Source organism: Epinephelus lanceolatus, chromosome 22 (assembly GCF_041903045.1).
Source record: "Epinephelus lanceolatus isolate andai-2023 chromosome 22, ASM4190304v1, whole genome shotgun sequence".
In the NCBI taxonomy this organism is placed as follows: Eukaryota; Metazoa; Chordata; class Actinopteri; order Perciformes; family Serranidae; genus Epinephelus; species Epinephelus lanceolatus.
Window position 1 is genome coordinate 13,661,320 of NC_135755.1, and position 15,294 is coordinate 13,676,613.

The window sequence follows — 15,294 nt, forward strand, 5'->3', positions numbered from 1 at the left end:
CTGGCAGTGTAAAAGGGGCTATAGAGACAGACAACCATTCACACCTGCGGACAATTTAGCGTCACCAGTTAACCTGCATGTCTTTGGACTGTGGGAGGAAGCTGGAGTACCTGGAAAAAACCCACGCTGACATGGGAAGAACATACAGACTCCGCACAAGGTTTGAGCGCCCCACCCCGGGTTCGAACCAGGAACCCTCCTGCTGTGAGGCGATAATGCTAACCACTGAACCACAGTGCCACGCTGTCTTTTATTTTCCTCGATATTTTGTCACATACAGGTATGCATTGATGATTGTTGAGTAACAGGGCTGTTAATGGCGTCTCTACTTGATCATGTGACAAGACGATGATACGATACAGCAGCTAGTTTAGGCCCATGGTGACCACCTTACACCACTGGTCAGGAGTCTCAAAATTGCGAGATAAAATGCCCTAATGTGATCACTTTATCAGACCTTTATGACTCCAGTGCTGCGGCCAAGATTTAAGAATATTTGGATTTTGGGTCTCTAATGTTATTCTCTACAATGCCAAGTATGTAACCCTGGAGAGGAATCCTAAACTCCATTTAGTTTAATACTTTTTTTTACAGATATTTTATTCCTTTTTTGCAGAATCTAAACCATCTTTATGTCATTATATCTCCCACATTCTCAAGACAAGACCTCAGTGTTAGCTTTGTCGCTAAATATAGATGATTTGTGTCTTATTATGTCTTATTATTATGTGATAATTTCTTGGCTATATGACAAAGGGCCTGTCCCATTTCTACCTCTTAAATCTCCCACTTGGTATTGAGTGCCCTCGTTTGCGAGATAACCCTTGACGAAGGAAGTGAGAAATATTAGGGTAGAGATCTTCCCCTAAGAAATGAGACACCACTTCATGCAAATCGGCGTGGCTGACGTGCAGGTATACGTCACGCGTAGTAGCAACGCAAGATACTGGTAGTCATTCAGGTTTGAAAATGCCAGCTCCAGCGCTTGTGTCGTGGCGTGGTGCTATGTTTATTCTTCTCCATCTGATGAATCAACGGAGACGAAATGCTGAAAACAGGAGGCGCCTACGACGTCTTCTAGTTCTGATCGGTTTTGTTCGGGTAAGTCGATTTGTTTAAATATTTTGAAGCCGTGTTCAACCGAGTTGCTGATGAGTTTACGCTAGTCCAACCATCTGTTGTTTGTATAGCCTACATTCCAATCGTACAGTAACAAATTGTTTTCCAAAACTTGCCGAAGTTGCTGACTTCGCAAAGTGTTCTGCGAAATTTCCTCTTCCACTTCGTTCAAAGTGTGGGTCTGGGCTCCCTTGGAATCTAGGGTGGATTTTAAGTGTTGGAAACCACTTCCACTACCTCAGTTCTGTTTTGGGACACCACTAGCCTAAACGTGAACGCGCACAACCAAGTGTAAGTGGGTATTTCTAGGGGAAGTGCGGGTATTGGAACAGGCCCAAAAAAGTGTCTCTTTAAGGTCTAGTGTGTGGGATTTAGTGGCATCTAGTGGTGAGGCTGCAGATTGCGTTCAACAAACCTCTCCCATGTGCCAAGTGTGTAGGACAGTGATACTCAACTTACCACCCACAGACCAGGGGTATCATTCATAAAACAATGCATAGGATCTAAACTAAAAACGTTAATATGGACAAAGGCCAAAAACGGCGTGCACCCAGATTTTTTTCAACAACTTCTACAATCAGGCTTCCAACCCACTGTCTGCATCGGCAGTTTCCCATCTCCAAAATGTTGCACTAAAGGGTGCCTCTATGCATCGGAGTCTGATGCCAATGGGCCACTGACCAAGCGCCAGTGCTTGAGATGGGAGTGAGACCAGGTTAGACAGAAGCACTGGCTGAGCCCCAAATGTCCTCAAATCCTAGAAACACCCCTGCCTTACCAGACCTGAGCTGCTGTGACTGGCCCCTGGACTCCTGCCCTTTTGTAAAAGTGGCCCCCAGGCAAAGCAAGTTGAGTATCCCTGGTGAAGGAGAACTCACAAACCCTATGTCTAGAGTCAGTGTTTGGTTGGACAACAGGAAGACAAGGTCACACTGAAATGTTTAGCATGACACATTTTATTGTGCACAATCGTACAAAAAACAAAACAAAGAAACATGAAAATAAAGACAACTTGTCCTCCGCCCTCGTTCACAGGTACTTTCTATAAAACTGTACAAAACAACACACAAATATCTGGATCATCACAGTTTGACCTTCACCTTTACAAATGTCCAGAAGTGTTTAAATAGATCATCAAATGATTGGATTCCTTTGAAAAGAAAAGGCTGTATGTAAATGTATTTGTGCTAAGCATAAATAGAATCATTGTGAGCATGTCGTAGGTTTGCGCTCAGCTTTTTTACAACTGCAAAGCCAACAGTTTACAGAATACACACATGATGTGGTGATTATATACAGGTCAGTGGTGTTGTCACATCAAGATGGACCTTTGTGTTTTTCCACATGGACAAACAGCTCCAACTGGAGGGTGAAAACTGAACACCAGGACGTGAAAAATGTCCATCAGGATTTTTTATGGACAAAGTTCCATTTCCACATCCAGCTCAAACGTAAGCATTTCGTCCGTAAGTGCTAGCAGCCACGCTTCGGGTCGGCGCAGGTCCAGAATATACAGTTCCTCTGGTTTGATAAGGCAGCGGGCTGCAACACAAGATCATTAAACACATATATTAGACACTGAGGCTGGAACCTGGTACATCATAACAAGGATCCTGATACTGAAGCAGCTAAATGGAATTCAGCCATCATTAATGTTATCATTTAAACTTGTGTTTTTCCTGCTGTGACGTGCAAACCTTGTGCAACCTATATTGTGCTCTCAGCCCATTTATCTCACCACTGTGTACTTGCACTAGTGTGGGGGGCGCCAAACTCCATCTTCAAATCCTACACACAGTGGCCTTGACCTGTCAGGCCCAGTCAGGCTGGGTAGATAATCATGACTTAGCAATTACCACCCTTTGATTTATAGCCTGCTCTACTTCACCCAACCCTTTCAATGGTGCACCTTATTTATCTTGTGTAATGACACTTAATGGTCAATAAAATAGAACCCAAATAAAACTTTCCATGTGTAAGAAACAAAGGCACATTGTGGAAGCCCATTTCTGCCAATGTGATGGAAACAAAACAAAACAAAATAAAACAAAACAAAAAAAGATCCTGTAAATCATTGTAATGAGAAACGCTCTCAAATTTTGATGACTTAATATCTGAGAATAATGATTTAAGTCAAAAATAATGACATACTTATCTCAAAATAATGACTTAGTATCTGAAAATAATGAATTATTAAGTTAAAATAAAGACTTATCTAAAGAAATGACTTAGTCTCACGAATAATGACTTAGTATGTCAAAATAATGACTTACAATCTTAAAATAATTACTTATCTCAAAATAATGACTTAGCGTCTCAAAATAATATCTTAGTATCTGAAAATAATGAATTATTAAGTTAAAATAATGACACTTATCTAAAAAAATGAATTAGTCTCACAAATAATGACTTTTTACGTCAAAATAATGACTTACTATCTTAAAAGAATTACTTATTGAGGCAAAAATAATTCACAAACTTATCTCAAAATAATGACTTAATATCTCAGAAAAGACTTAGCCTCATGAATAACGACTTAGTATCTCAAATAATTAGTTATTAAATCAAATTAATGAAACGCTTATCTCAAATTAATGACGTTGTGATAAAACAGAGAGAAACTGTCCCAAAACATGGACTTAGTTTCTTAAAACAATGAATCAGCAAGATTTCTCATTATTTTTGAGGTATTAAGTCAATATTTTGAAAAAAGTTTCTACTATTCTGAGATAGTGGGTCATTATTTTGAGAAACCCTATAAATATTTTGAGATAAGTGAGTCATTGTTTTGAGATGCTAAGTCATTATTTCGAGATATAAACTCATGATTTTGAGATACTAAATTTTTATTTTGAGAAAGTTTCTCTTTATAATGACTTACAGAATTATTATTTTAAGATTTTTTTGGGCTTTTGCCTTTAATGTACAGGACAGAGTGAAATGGGGTGAGAGAGAGCAGGGGGGTGACATGCAGCAAATGGTTGCAAGCCGGAGTCGAACCTGCAACCGCTGCAGCGAGGCATCACCTCTGTACATGGGGTGTCGGCACTATCCACTACGCTACTGACGCCCCAGAATTATTATTTTTTTAACCCTTGTGTTATCGTTCAAAAAAGTTACATCCATGACCCTTCAAGTGGACAAAAATGTCCACATGTCATTTAGCCATTTGTTATTGTTGCTATACCATCCATTTATCATGGATGGGATAAAAATGCATTACAGGGTCAAATAATGGATTTTCATGCTGAAAGTTGGGATTTTCAAATTTAACCCAAAATCACCCCCCTGTGACCTTTCATTTGTCTGTGAAGGAGTTTTGATTTTTGGAAATGGACAAAAATGTCCAGGGGTAACATTGGCAGAAATGGCCTTCCATACATGGACTTGGATGAGCTGACTCTACTAACACATTCAGGTGATAATGTCTGATGAGAGCTCCTATGACATCACACAGGTTTTGCCACAACAGGGCGCCAGAGTGTCATTAATGGTGATCTCTTAAATAAACACAGATATAAAAATAATATAGTGATTTAATTTTTGTTTGTCTAAACTGTAGAGGTACAATTATTTATGAATTCATTTATGCTTGTTGCTATTTGTTTCCATTGTAAATCTGCATGCTGACATTTTAAAGTCAAATATGTATTTAGATATTCATTATTTTATTAAGAGATTTATCAATTGTTTTATTTATTTGTAGTTTGATCAATTTGTTGATGTATTGGTACATTCATACTTCATATTTGTGATGTCATAAATCCATCTCTTTAACTTCAAATAAATGATTTTTACATTTGAAAGTGACTATTCGAGCTATAGAGCAGTGAAAATGGTTATAAAGCAACGCAGTCATTGTTTCAAACAGTTAACTAACAGTAAATCCATTCATAAATCATTGTATATTATATTTTGACAGACAGAAATCCAACAGATACAACTGCACTCACTATTTTTCCTGTGTGCCCAACTTGCAGGAGCAGGTGAGACAGGCTCCTCCAGCGATGGCGAGCACGCCGGAGCACCAGCCGATGTAAAGTCCTTCTCCAATTTCATACCTGCGACACACAGCAGAATGTCAGTTGCATATGTGAGCTTCATGTTGGGCCTGAAAGTCATCCCTCACCACCACCACCATCATCTTACTTTGTCCCAGGATAGAGAGGGTTGAAAAAATCCTGGGTGATGTTGAAGGCGTACCAGGACACTGAGATCATCGTGCACAGACCTTTTAATAGAAAAATACATATTGTTGTAATCACTGAGAGAACAGCCGGGAAGCTTCCAGATTGTGTCACAGAAGTCTGAACTCTTGCAGGAAACTTACAGAAATTTGAGTATTAGTTCCTCTATCTGTTTCTAGGGTACTGAATAAGGGAGTGGCAGTAAGTAAGTACATTTACTCAAGGAGTTAAGTCCTATTCAGAGGTATTTGTACTTTAATAGAGTTTTTCCACTCCTCTCTACGATATCTCGGAGGCCAGTATTGTACTTTTTACTCCACCACATTTATTTTACAGATATAGTTACTTTTCAGAGTCAGATTAACAATTAACGAATACATTATGATGTATTATTATTGGCTAAGATAATGATCTGTCATATAGGGCAGCTGGGGCTGAGGAGGTAGAGCGGATTGTCCATTAATTGAAAGATCAGCGGTTTGGTCCTTGAGCAAGATACTGAACCCCAGAATGCTGTGAACCATATGAAGTATGGGGCATCTTGTATGGTAGCCTTGGCCAAGGTATGAATGTATTTAAAAGCGCTTTGGAAGACTAGAAAGGCACTACACAAGTGCAACCATAAAACTTTATTGAGCCTGGGGGGAAATTCACAAGCTACACAACAGCATAAAGTCATAAAATGAGCTCCACCTTTATCAGCTGCAACATTAAAATGATCAACACATTAATGCATCCATAACTATTATCTAATAATATAATACTTATATAGTACTTTTTGGTACTTTAAGGATACGTTTGCACTCTAAGTGAAGTTTTAAATGCAGGACCTTTACTTGTAGCATTGTGGTTTTACTGCTTAAGATCTGAGTATCCTCTTCACCACTGGTATTAGCAGGTCAGACTGGTTCTTTGGACTCAATGCATTTGTTTTTTTGTGTCTTTGTTACCTTGAAGTATGAAAAGCACTCCAGCAGTGCCAGCAATCCTCCCTTTGAGAACATAGTTTTCCCCTCCAGCCTTCGAACACTGTATTCCTATCAGGGCCGCCAGCAGTCCAAAGGTGCCCAGCACTATTGCTGAGATCATCAAGGCACGAGATGCTTGGATGTAACCTGAACGCAGAGGGGAGACAGACAAAAACAACCACTGAATTCACCACCTTTTACTTGTCAGTTTGCGAGATCTGATGTTGGCCTGTAATCACATCTTGTTATGAACATTTCATGTTCAATAGAGGAAAAGTTCAGGGTGTCTGAGGACCCATGAAATCTTGAAACTGTTCTTTAGCAGTCATTTCTTATTGCATAATATTTTTGGTGTGTAGGATTTAGGGGGGTATATTAACAGGAGTGGAATGTAACATAGGCCTAAGTATTTTTGTGTGTGAGTTTAATCTCCTGAAAATAAGAATTGTTGTGTTTTTGCTAGTTTAGAATGAGTCGTTTATATCTACATAGGGAGCGGGTCTTCATCCACTGAGGTCGCCATGTTTCTACAGTAGCCCAGAATGGACAAACTAAATTAAACAAAAACTGACTTTAGATAGGGCCATTCAAGTTTTTGCATTAGCCACTGAAGATAGAAGCCTGTGTTGGAAAAACATGACTTTTTTAAATGCAAAACTACTTTCTTCAGTGGTTTTACTGGTTTAAATCATCGGGTCCATTTGTTTTGGAGAGGAAGAGACCTCTGCGGATAATTTGGCTTCTGATAAAGTTAGATAAGTTATAAGAGAAAAAAGGTGAGCACACAGTAGTGTGTTGTGGGCAAGCTGCCCATTTCCAACATGCCAAACAGCATTGGAAAAACACTGATTTTTCACATGAAATGCTTTATTCAGTGTTTTTCTGGTTTAAAGCACAGAGTCCATTTGTTTTGAAGAGGAGGAGACCTCTGCGGATAATTCGGCTCCCAATAAAAACCTTCTGAATGTCTGGATCTTAAGTTACCAGAGAATAAAGGTGAGCACACCACAGCGTGTTGCAGGTGAGCTGCCTGTCTCCAACATGCCAAACAGCATTGGAAGAACACTGATTTTTAACTTAAAACTGTTTTATTCAGTGTTTTTAAAGTTTAAATCACCTGGTCTGTTTGTTTTAAAGAGGAGGAGACCGCTGCGGATAATTCGGCTCCTGGTAAAAACCTCCTGAATGTCTGGATCTTAAGTTATCAGAGAAAAAAGGCAAGCACACAATAACATGTTGCAGGCCGGCTGCCCATCTCTGACATACCAAACAGCATTGGAAAAACACTGATTTTCAACTTAAAACCGCTTTGTTCAGTGTTTTCACTGGGTTAAATCCCAGGGTCTGTTTGTTTTAAAAAGGAGAAGACCTCTATGGATAATTCGGCTCCTGGATAAAACATCTTGAACAATAAACACTGAAAGAATTCTAAATGCGAGAAGTTTCAGCTTGTTGCAATCGTCAGTCCTCACTGCTGTGTACCACTAAATCCCCCTAAATCTTACACACTGAACCTTGAAGTTGAAATTACCTATGTGTATGTGTAAAATTTATTGCAATTAGAGAATCAACATACCACTCAAAGCAAGCAGTGAAGGGAACTCCCTGCAGTTATGCACCCCGGTTGAATCCGTCGCACAGGACATCCACAAGTTTTCATAGATGGTGGAGGTGGTGATGACGTTTCCGTCGACGGTGGAGGTTCTCCAGTAACGGTTCGGCAGGGCGATCCCCACCATCACCCACCCGATGAACCCCAGGAACAGAGCCACTACTTCCACAATTGGATCCATGACCCCTCCTCGGTCCAGCAGTCAAAAAAAAAGTATATCCAGATCTCAGTTTTTGAAATTGATTAAAAACTTAAAGAAAATAAGAGCTGTTTTTTTTGTCGGATACAAAGTCAGCAAGTCTCTGCGAGTGTATCTGTGGTGTGTCTAGTCTGCCAGTATGAGATATGTCTGGCTCAACAGATATGTATAATGATTTATATAACTTGCTTTCTCTCCTCCCCCCTCCCCTCACACACACACACACACTACCTTCTGTCTCACATTTTACACCCCTGAAACTGAACAGGTGTTTATCGGCTCACTCTCAGGGTCCAATGGTCATCAGCCGCTCTTAATGACACTGCACTGTGTATGTTTATTAGACACACTCCACCCTGTTGTTTTTCTTTGATGATCCATAAAACATTATTAGTAATTTATGAGTTTTTTTTAGTTTTTTATGCTGGAGCTGTCCAAAAATGTATCATTACACCCCAGGTTTTATATACTGAACATTATGCATTATACCTTCAGAACAAAGCCAGCTGCACCTTGTTTTATTGTTTTGGTTTGGAAATCTCAAGGCCATAAGACACAAGGTCACAATCACTCCGCAACACACCCAAGATTTTGTAACATTTTGGAAAGGTATCAACATGGAATTGGTCGAACTTAAAGGGCGATCAAAATCAAAAATACATATTTCTCCTTTCACCTGTAGTGCTGTTTATCAGTCTAGATTGTTTTGGTGTGAGTTGCAGAGTGTTGGAGAAATCAGCCGTAGAGATGTCTGCCTTCTCTCCAATATAATGGAACTAGATGGCACTCAGCTTGTGATGCTCAAAGCGCTAAAAAATACATTTGAAAAACTCAAAAGCAATGTCTCTTTACAGAAATCATGACCCCAGTTTCATGTAGGAACTATTTTCTTTCTACCGAACTACACCCACCAACTGTGTCACCGCACAGAAGGAAGCGTAGACTTATAGGTGACAGGCTGGTGCTCATGACGGCGCAATATGTAAACATGAATGACGTCCTCCTCAGCTGAACTGTAACATTAGCTAGCTTAGTGGTGCTAGGTGAGCTAGCAGTAGATGCACACGTCCTTCTGCGCAGTGATACGGTTTATGAGTGTAGAGTGGGATTTATATTTGTAAGTCAGTTCTATGCACAGCCTACACTGTTGTGAGCATTTACACTTGTGTTGTGGTGTGTCTGTGTCACTCTGCAGTGACACCTCCAAACCACTAGTCAGTGGCGGAGGTTTCTGTGAAGTGCTGTAAAGTTTAGTCGATTCAAAACACACATTAAAAACACATTAAACATGGCTTAATAGAGACAGTCTCAAACACAAGTACACAAATCAGCTTCACTATAACTCGCAGCATTCACAGACAAACATTTGTCTTTATCTCGACACATTTTCCCCACAAACACAACATGCTAACGTTATTAGCACAAGCCTATGGCATTTTATATTGTATAAATTAGCTTAGCAGCTAGCAGACTTTTCCTCTTCCCATATGAAGCCAGGGACAACAGCAACATTTAACAAAGGTAACGTTACAAAATTCAGCTCCATTACAACTCACAAGGTTCACTGACTATATACGTTTTCCAAACAAATACAACATGCTAATGTTATTAGCACAAGCCTATGGCATTTTACATTGTATAAATTAGCCTAGTGACAAGCAGAGATTTCCTCTGCTCATATGAAGCCAGGATAAATCACACACAAGACTTAAAATGCTATTTTGTGGAGGCGTTATTGTCTTCATAATTTATTGTTTCTTATCTGTGAAATTAAAGTAAATAAAAGCTTTGTTTCCACTGAGGGAAATGGTTTCAGCTTACAGAAACAGACAGGAGGTCTGCGTCACCACAAAGTGTAGTGCTGCAATGTGTAGTTACATTTCTGGGGAGGTGCACGTCCGACTACTGTGTAGGTTACAGAGAAGGCTCTGCATAGATGCAGAAGTATAAATCCTGCATTGTTACGTAGAAAGAAAATAGTTCCTACATGAAACTGCTCACAACAAGGTCTGTGAATTATCTTGAGTAACTGGGTCATAATTTCTGGAAAGAGACATTGCTGTTTTTTCAGATGTATTTTTTTGGCACCACAAACTGAGTGTCATCTAGTTCTATTATACTAGAGAGAAAGGAGACATCTCTACGGCCGATATCTCCAACACACAGCAACTCACACTAAAATAATCTAAACTGATAAATGGCATCACATGTAAGAGGAAAAATATGTATTTTTGATTTTGTGGGGAACTGTCCCTTTAAGGCCCAAAGTCACAGCTAAAATCAAAAGACAAAGATCTAAAGTTTCCCAGGTCACCCTGTAGTTTCTGTGTTTGTATGTCTTCATTAATAATCCCCCTGATAGCTGCTGGGTCAGTGTTGCCAAATCCAGGGCACACTGAGTTCACAGCACTGATAATATTAAGATAAATCTTCACCTGCATTTCAGACAGAGCCCTTGAGTGTGTGGAGGTGGGGAGATTTATACACCAGCGTTTGTTTAAAGGTCAAAACTGAGTCTCCAGAAATAGAGCACCAACAACAAAGCTGACCCCAGCTGTTCATCACGTTTCCAGAAGGAAGTGGGCGGTGAAGTGTTTGCGCAGGAAAGTTTGTAAATTAATCGCTGTGACATAGGAACACTTGTAAAATTTAATCGAAGTGTCTGCAACGGTTTGGACTCTACCACAAAAGCTTGACTGGGTAGATGTCTGAGACGACTAATCTATATTCCTGGAAGGTCTTTCATGCTTTTAAGTAGTAGAAAGTCCAGTTTTCATGTAGATGTTATTTTGAATGAAAGGTTTACCAAATAAAAGTAATGTTTTGTACATGGAGAACAAAATGGTGTAAAATGGATCAACGAGGCTGACAAGGGAAACGCAGATAGAGAGAGATGAAGATCCCTCTGGGCAACAGTTCAATAGAGATGTGAAGTCCCTCCCCTTCTGGTGGACCACCATGGGACCTTATTTTGTAAAAAAAAAAAAAAAAAAAAAAAAATTGTCAATGGTGAGACTAAGTGGCAACCTCACAGGCTGAAAAATTAAGCAAACGAGGCAGTGCCAAAACTACAGTTCATCAAACGGCCACTAGAGGCTGGCTCCAAAAGTGAGTCAATCCCCATTTACAGCCGAAATAAACATGTTCCCAACCTGATGCTGACCAAAGGTTTTGATCTCCATAGCGACTTTTAACATTCATGGTTACTGTACAGGGGGTTAATTTTTATATAACTCACTCGTTTCCATTTTATTAAGGCCCAAAGTTACCCATATTTAAGGGTGGGGCCGCTTGAGGCTTGAGTGACAGGCTGTCTTTGAGGCGTCGCTGCACTCTGAGTGCCTCTCGCCCAAATACGGTCACTTCAGTCTCCGAAAAAAACAAGATGGCGCAGGCCAAAATGCCAAACTGGAGGCTTCAAAAATGTCAGTCCACAAACCGACAGGTGAAGTCAGGTAAGCTACATCCAGTGTTTTACACATTGTATGGACGAGACTTGATAATTTTTTGATCCCATTTGAACTGTGCCATCAATTAGCGTCATCTACAATGTTTGTCAAGTTTAAAAGACAATTTTGCAATTGAAGAAAGTTGCACTTTATGGGAAAACTGTAAAAATTCGTAATTAGAAATACTACACAAGTCGCACATATAACATCATAACTTTCTCTACTGTTGAAGCTTTGACGTATTTCCATGAGCAACAGGTCTTGCTCGTACTTTTGCTTCCTAGCTATGTGGTCGTATGGGTTGGAGGACTTTTTGTTTTTATCTCTGTTAAAATACCCGTTATTGTATAAAAGAAGTAAAACATCAATATACAGTTAACAGCTGAGTGTATAATTAACATTTGGAAAGCACTATAGCAGGACCCTGAAACTGAAGCAGTTGAATTCAATCATCATTTATTCCCACCGTGACAGGTCAAAATGTCTTTGTTTAAAAGGCTCACTGAGATGTTCCCAAACAGATGTCTCACCGGAAGCGTTTAAATCACGTATTCTATTTTGGGCTCTTTTTTATATTGATTAACTGTTTGTTTGTTGTGCTTTCTTAAACCCCAAAGTCCATCTTTGTAAATGAATCCTTCCAGGAATAATACATTGACTAACACCACGGACGCTGTGGGAGCATTTCAGGTCGTTATCTTGGTCCAACAAAGACAGAAATTCTGACGACAGCTAAATAAACCTAATCTCATTGGCCTATTTCATTAGCTTTACCGCACCTGAGTTCCTCTGGAAACAAGATCCTGCCGCATCATAAATGTCCCACTTTATGGCCGAGCTGTTTGCAAAGGCCACTTTTACAGCTCACTTGGCCGCAGCATTGGTTGATGATGAGTTTTCTTCATCTGTGAAAACAAAAGTTTATGTGATTTCTTTTTATGTGATACCTGGAAAGATGCCCATCATTTTTTCACGTGCTCTCCAGGAACAGCTCCTCACGGGGCAGCACAGGTGAGACGGACAGAAGCAATAAATGTAATTAAAATATAAGATGTATGAGTGTGCTGGTTTATTTACAAAAGGAATATAAACAAGTGCTGTAAAAGATTGTAATTAAAGTTGCTGTTTTAAGAGATGGGAGCAGCTCTTGCTTCATGCAGCCTCGTACAGTTCAGGACAATTAAACTTTCTGCAGATAGTTTGAGCAACACATTTAGGATAAAACCCAGAATTTGACTTTTGAACTAAAATGCATTCACACACACATTACCCAATACATAAACCATCATATTTTTATGACCATACTGTGTAGTGGGTGTTTTCCTACATATAATGGTTGTCCTATTGGAAACAACTGTGGAAAAGTGAAAAGATGCTTCAATGCCCTAAAAACACATTTTAATAAAAAGACTTATTTCTATGAGCAAAGAGTTCCAACATTAACACACAGTTTTCTGCCATAATTAGAACCGTTTTGGTTGTTTTATATCTGCAGAGCCTTTAAAGTCCCGAAAGGGGATTTATTTTTATAGATAAGATAAGAATTATCTTGTGTGCACAAGACAATAACTTGTTCCCACAAGATAATCACCTTTCAAGACTTTAGGGGCTCCGCACATACCAGAGATTTCTGTGTCCATTTTTGTTTCTGTGATCTTCTGGAGCGGACCTTAGTTGGAAAAAAAGGTAATGTCACATACGTCTTTGCACCAATCAGAATGCATCAATATTTGAACGAAAATACAATGACGGTTGTTGCTTATGTTGCCAGGCAAGTGTCAATGACATCTGATAAAACCACACCCACACAGTCCTGACAAAGCAGATTAGATGAGTTTATGAGTGTTTAACTCTCAATAAATAATACCTTTGGATGTTTTTTCCTCCACACTTTAACTTTAATTGCCACTATCCTGGCAGGAAATGCAGCAATGTCCTGGTAAAAAAGACAACTGCTTTTCATGACGCTATTCAAGTTAGGGGTTAAAAAGCCGTTGAAAAAAATAGTGATGGGTCTCTAAAAAACACCCACATTTGGAGACTAAGAAGCAGCTGGAAAAACAGCAGCAGATTGCTAAAAAGCACCCATGTTTGGCAGCTAAAAAAACACAGAAAACTCAGTGATAGGTTCTTAAAAAACACCCACATTTGGCATACAAAAATCCACTGGAAACACAGGGACAGGTCCCTAAAATACATACCCACATTTGCCAGCTAAGAAGCTGCAGGAAACAGTGATGGACTAAAAAACACCCATGTCTGGCAGCCAAAAATCAGCTGGAAACAAAGTGACAGGTTCATATAAACCCCCCCAATTTAGCAGCTAAAAAGCCGCAGGAAACACAGTGACGGGTCCCTTAAAAACACCCACATTAGGAGGCTCAAAAGCCGCAGGAAACATAGTGACGGGTCCCTTAAATACACCCACATTAGGAGGCTCAAAAGCCGCAGGAAACACAGTGACGGGTCCCTTAAAAACACCCACATTAGGAGGCTAAAAAGCTGCAGGAAACACAGTGACGGGTCCCTTAAAAACACCCACATTAGGAGGCTCAAAAGCCGCAGGAAACATAGTGACGGGTCCCTTAAATACACCCACATTAGGAGGCTAAAAAGCCGCAGGAAACACAGTGACGGGTCCCTTAAAAACACCCACATTAGGAGGCTCAAAAGCCGCAGGAAACATAGTGACGGGTCCCTTAAATACACCCACATTAGGAGGCTCAAAAGCCGCAGGAAACACAGTGACGGGTCCCTTAAAAACACCCACATTAGGAGGCTCAAAAGCCGCAGGAAACATAGTGACGGGTCCCTTAAATACACCCACATTAGGAGGCTAAAAAGCTGCAGGAAACACAGTGACGGGTCCCTTAAAAACACCCACATTAGGAGGCTAAAAAGCTGCAGGAAACACAGTGACGGGTCCCTTAAAAACACCCACATTAGGAGGCTCAAAAGCCGCAGGAAACACAGTGACGGGTCCCTTAAATACACCCACATTAGGAGGCTCAAAAGCTGCAGGAAACACAGTGACAGGTCCCTTAAAAACACCCACATTAGGAGGCTAAAAAGCCGCAGGAAACACAGTGACGGGTCCATTAAAAAAAACACATTAGGAGGCTAAAAAGCTGCAGGAAAAAGAGCCACACATTGCTGAAAAGCACCCATGTTTGGTGGCTAAAAAGCTGCTGGAAAAATAGCCACGGATTGCTACAAAGCACCCCTGTTAGGAAACTTAAAAGCTGCAGCAAACAGTGATGGGTCCCTAAAAAAACACCCACATTTGACAGCCAAAAAGTTGCAGGAAACACAGGGATAGGTCTCTCAAAAACACCCACATTTAGCAGCTAAAAAGCTGCTGGAAACTCAGTGACAGGTTCATAAAAAGCACCCATGTTTGGCAACTTAAAAGCCGCAGGGAACACAGTGATGGGTCTCTTAAAAACATCCACGTTTGGGGGCTAAAAAGCTGCTGGAAAAAGAGTCACAAGTCTATCAAATATACCCACGCTTGGAGGCTAATATGTGTCACATGATCCAATATCCCCTCCAGTTCCCGATGACAAAGTCAGCTCATGACTACGTCGCTTCAAAAACATTGATATGATATGTAAGGAATGTATCCGTGGTGTGCAGACACCTACAATGCCAACATTTTCTTCTGCCGACTTGGCTGCAATTCATCCAATAGTTGTTGGGTGGTGGAGCCCTTCTGTGCGGAGTTTCCATGTTCTCTCCATGTCAGCGTGGGTTTTCTCCA

General features: G+C 40.2%; 1 protein-coding gene across 1 annotated transcript; it reads right to left on the bottom strand.

Moving 5' to 3' along the window:
* Window positions 1-2,057: 2,057 nt before the first annotated feature.
* cldn15a (claudin 15a) lies at window positions 2,058-8,245 on the bottom strand. The gene is made up of 5 exons (XM_033651910.2): window positions 7,851-8,245; window positions 6,257-6,421; window positions 5,269-5,350; window positions 5,073-5,180; window positions 2,058-2,661 (listed from the first exon to the last, which is right to left on the bottom strand). The coding sequence occupies exons 1-5, from the start codon at window positions 8,065-8,067 to the stop codon at window positions 2,565-2,567; spliced, it is 669 nt and encodes a 222-aa protein (XP_033507801.1). The 5' UTR covers window positions 8,068-8,245; the 3' UTR covers window positions 2,058-2,564.
* Window positions 8,246-15,294: the final 7,049 nt, after the last annotated feature.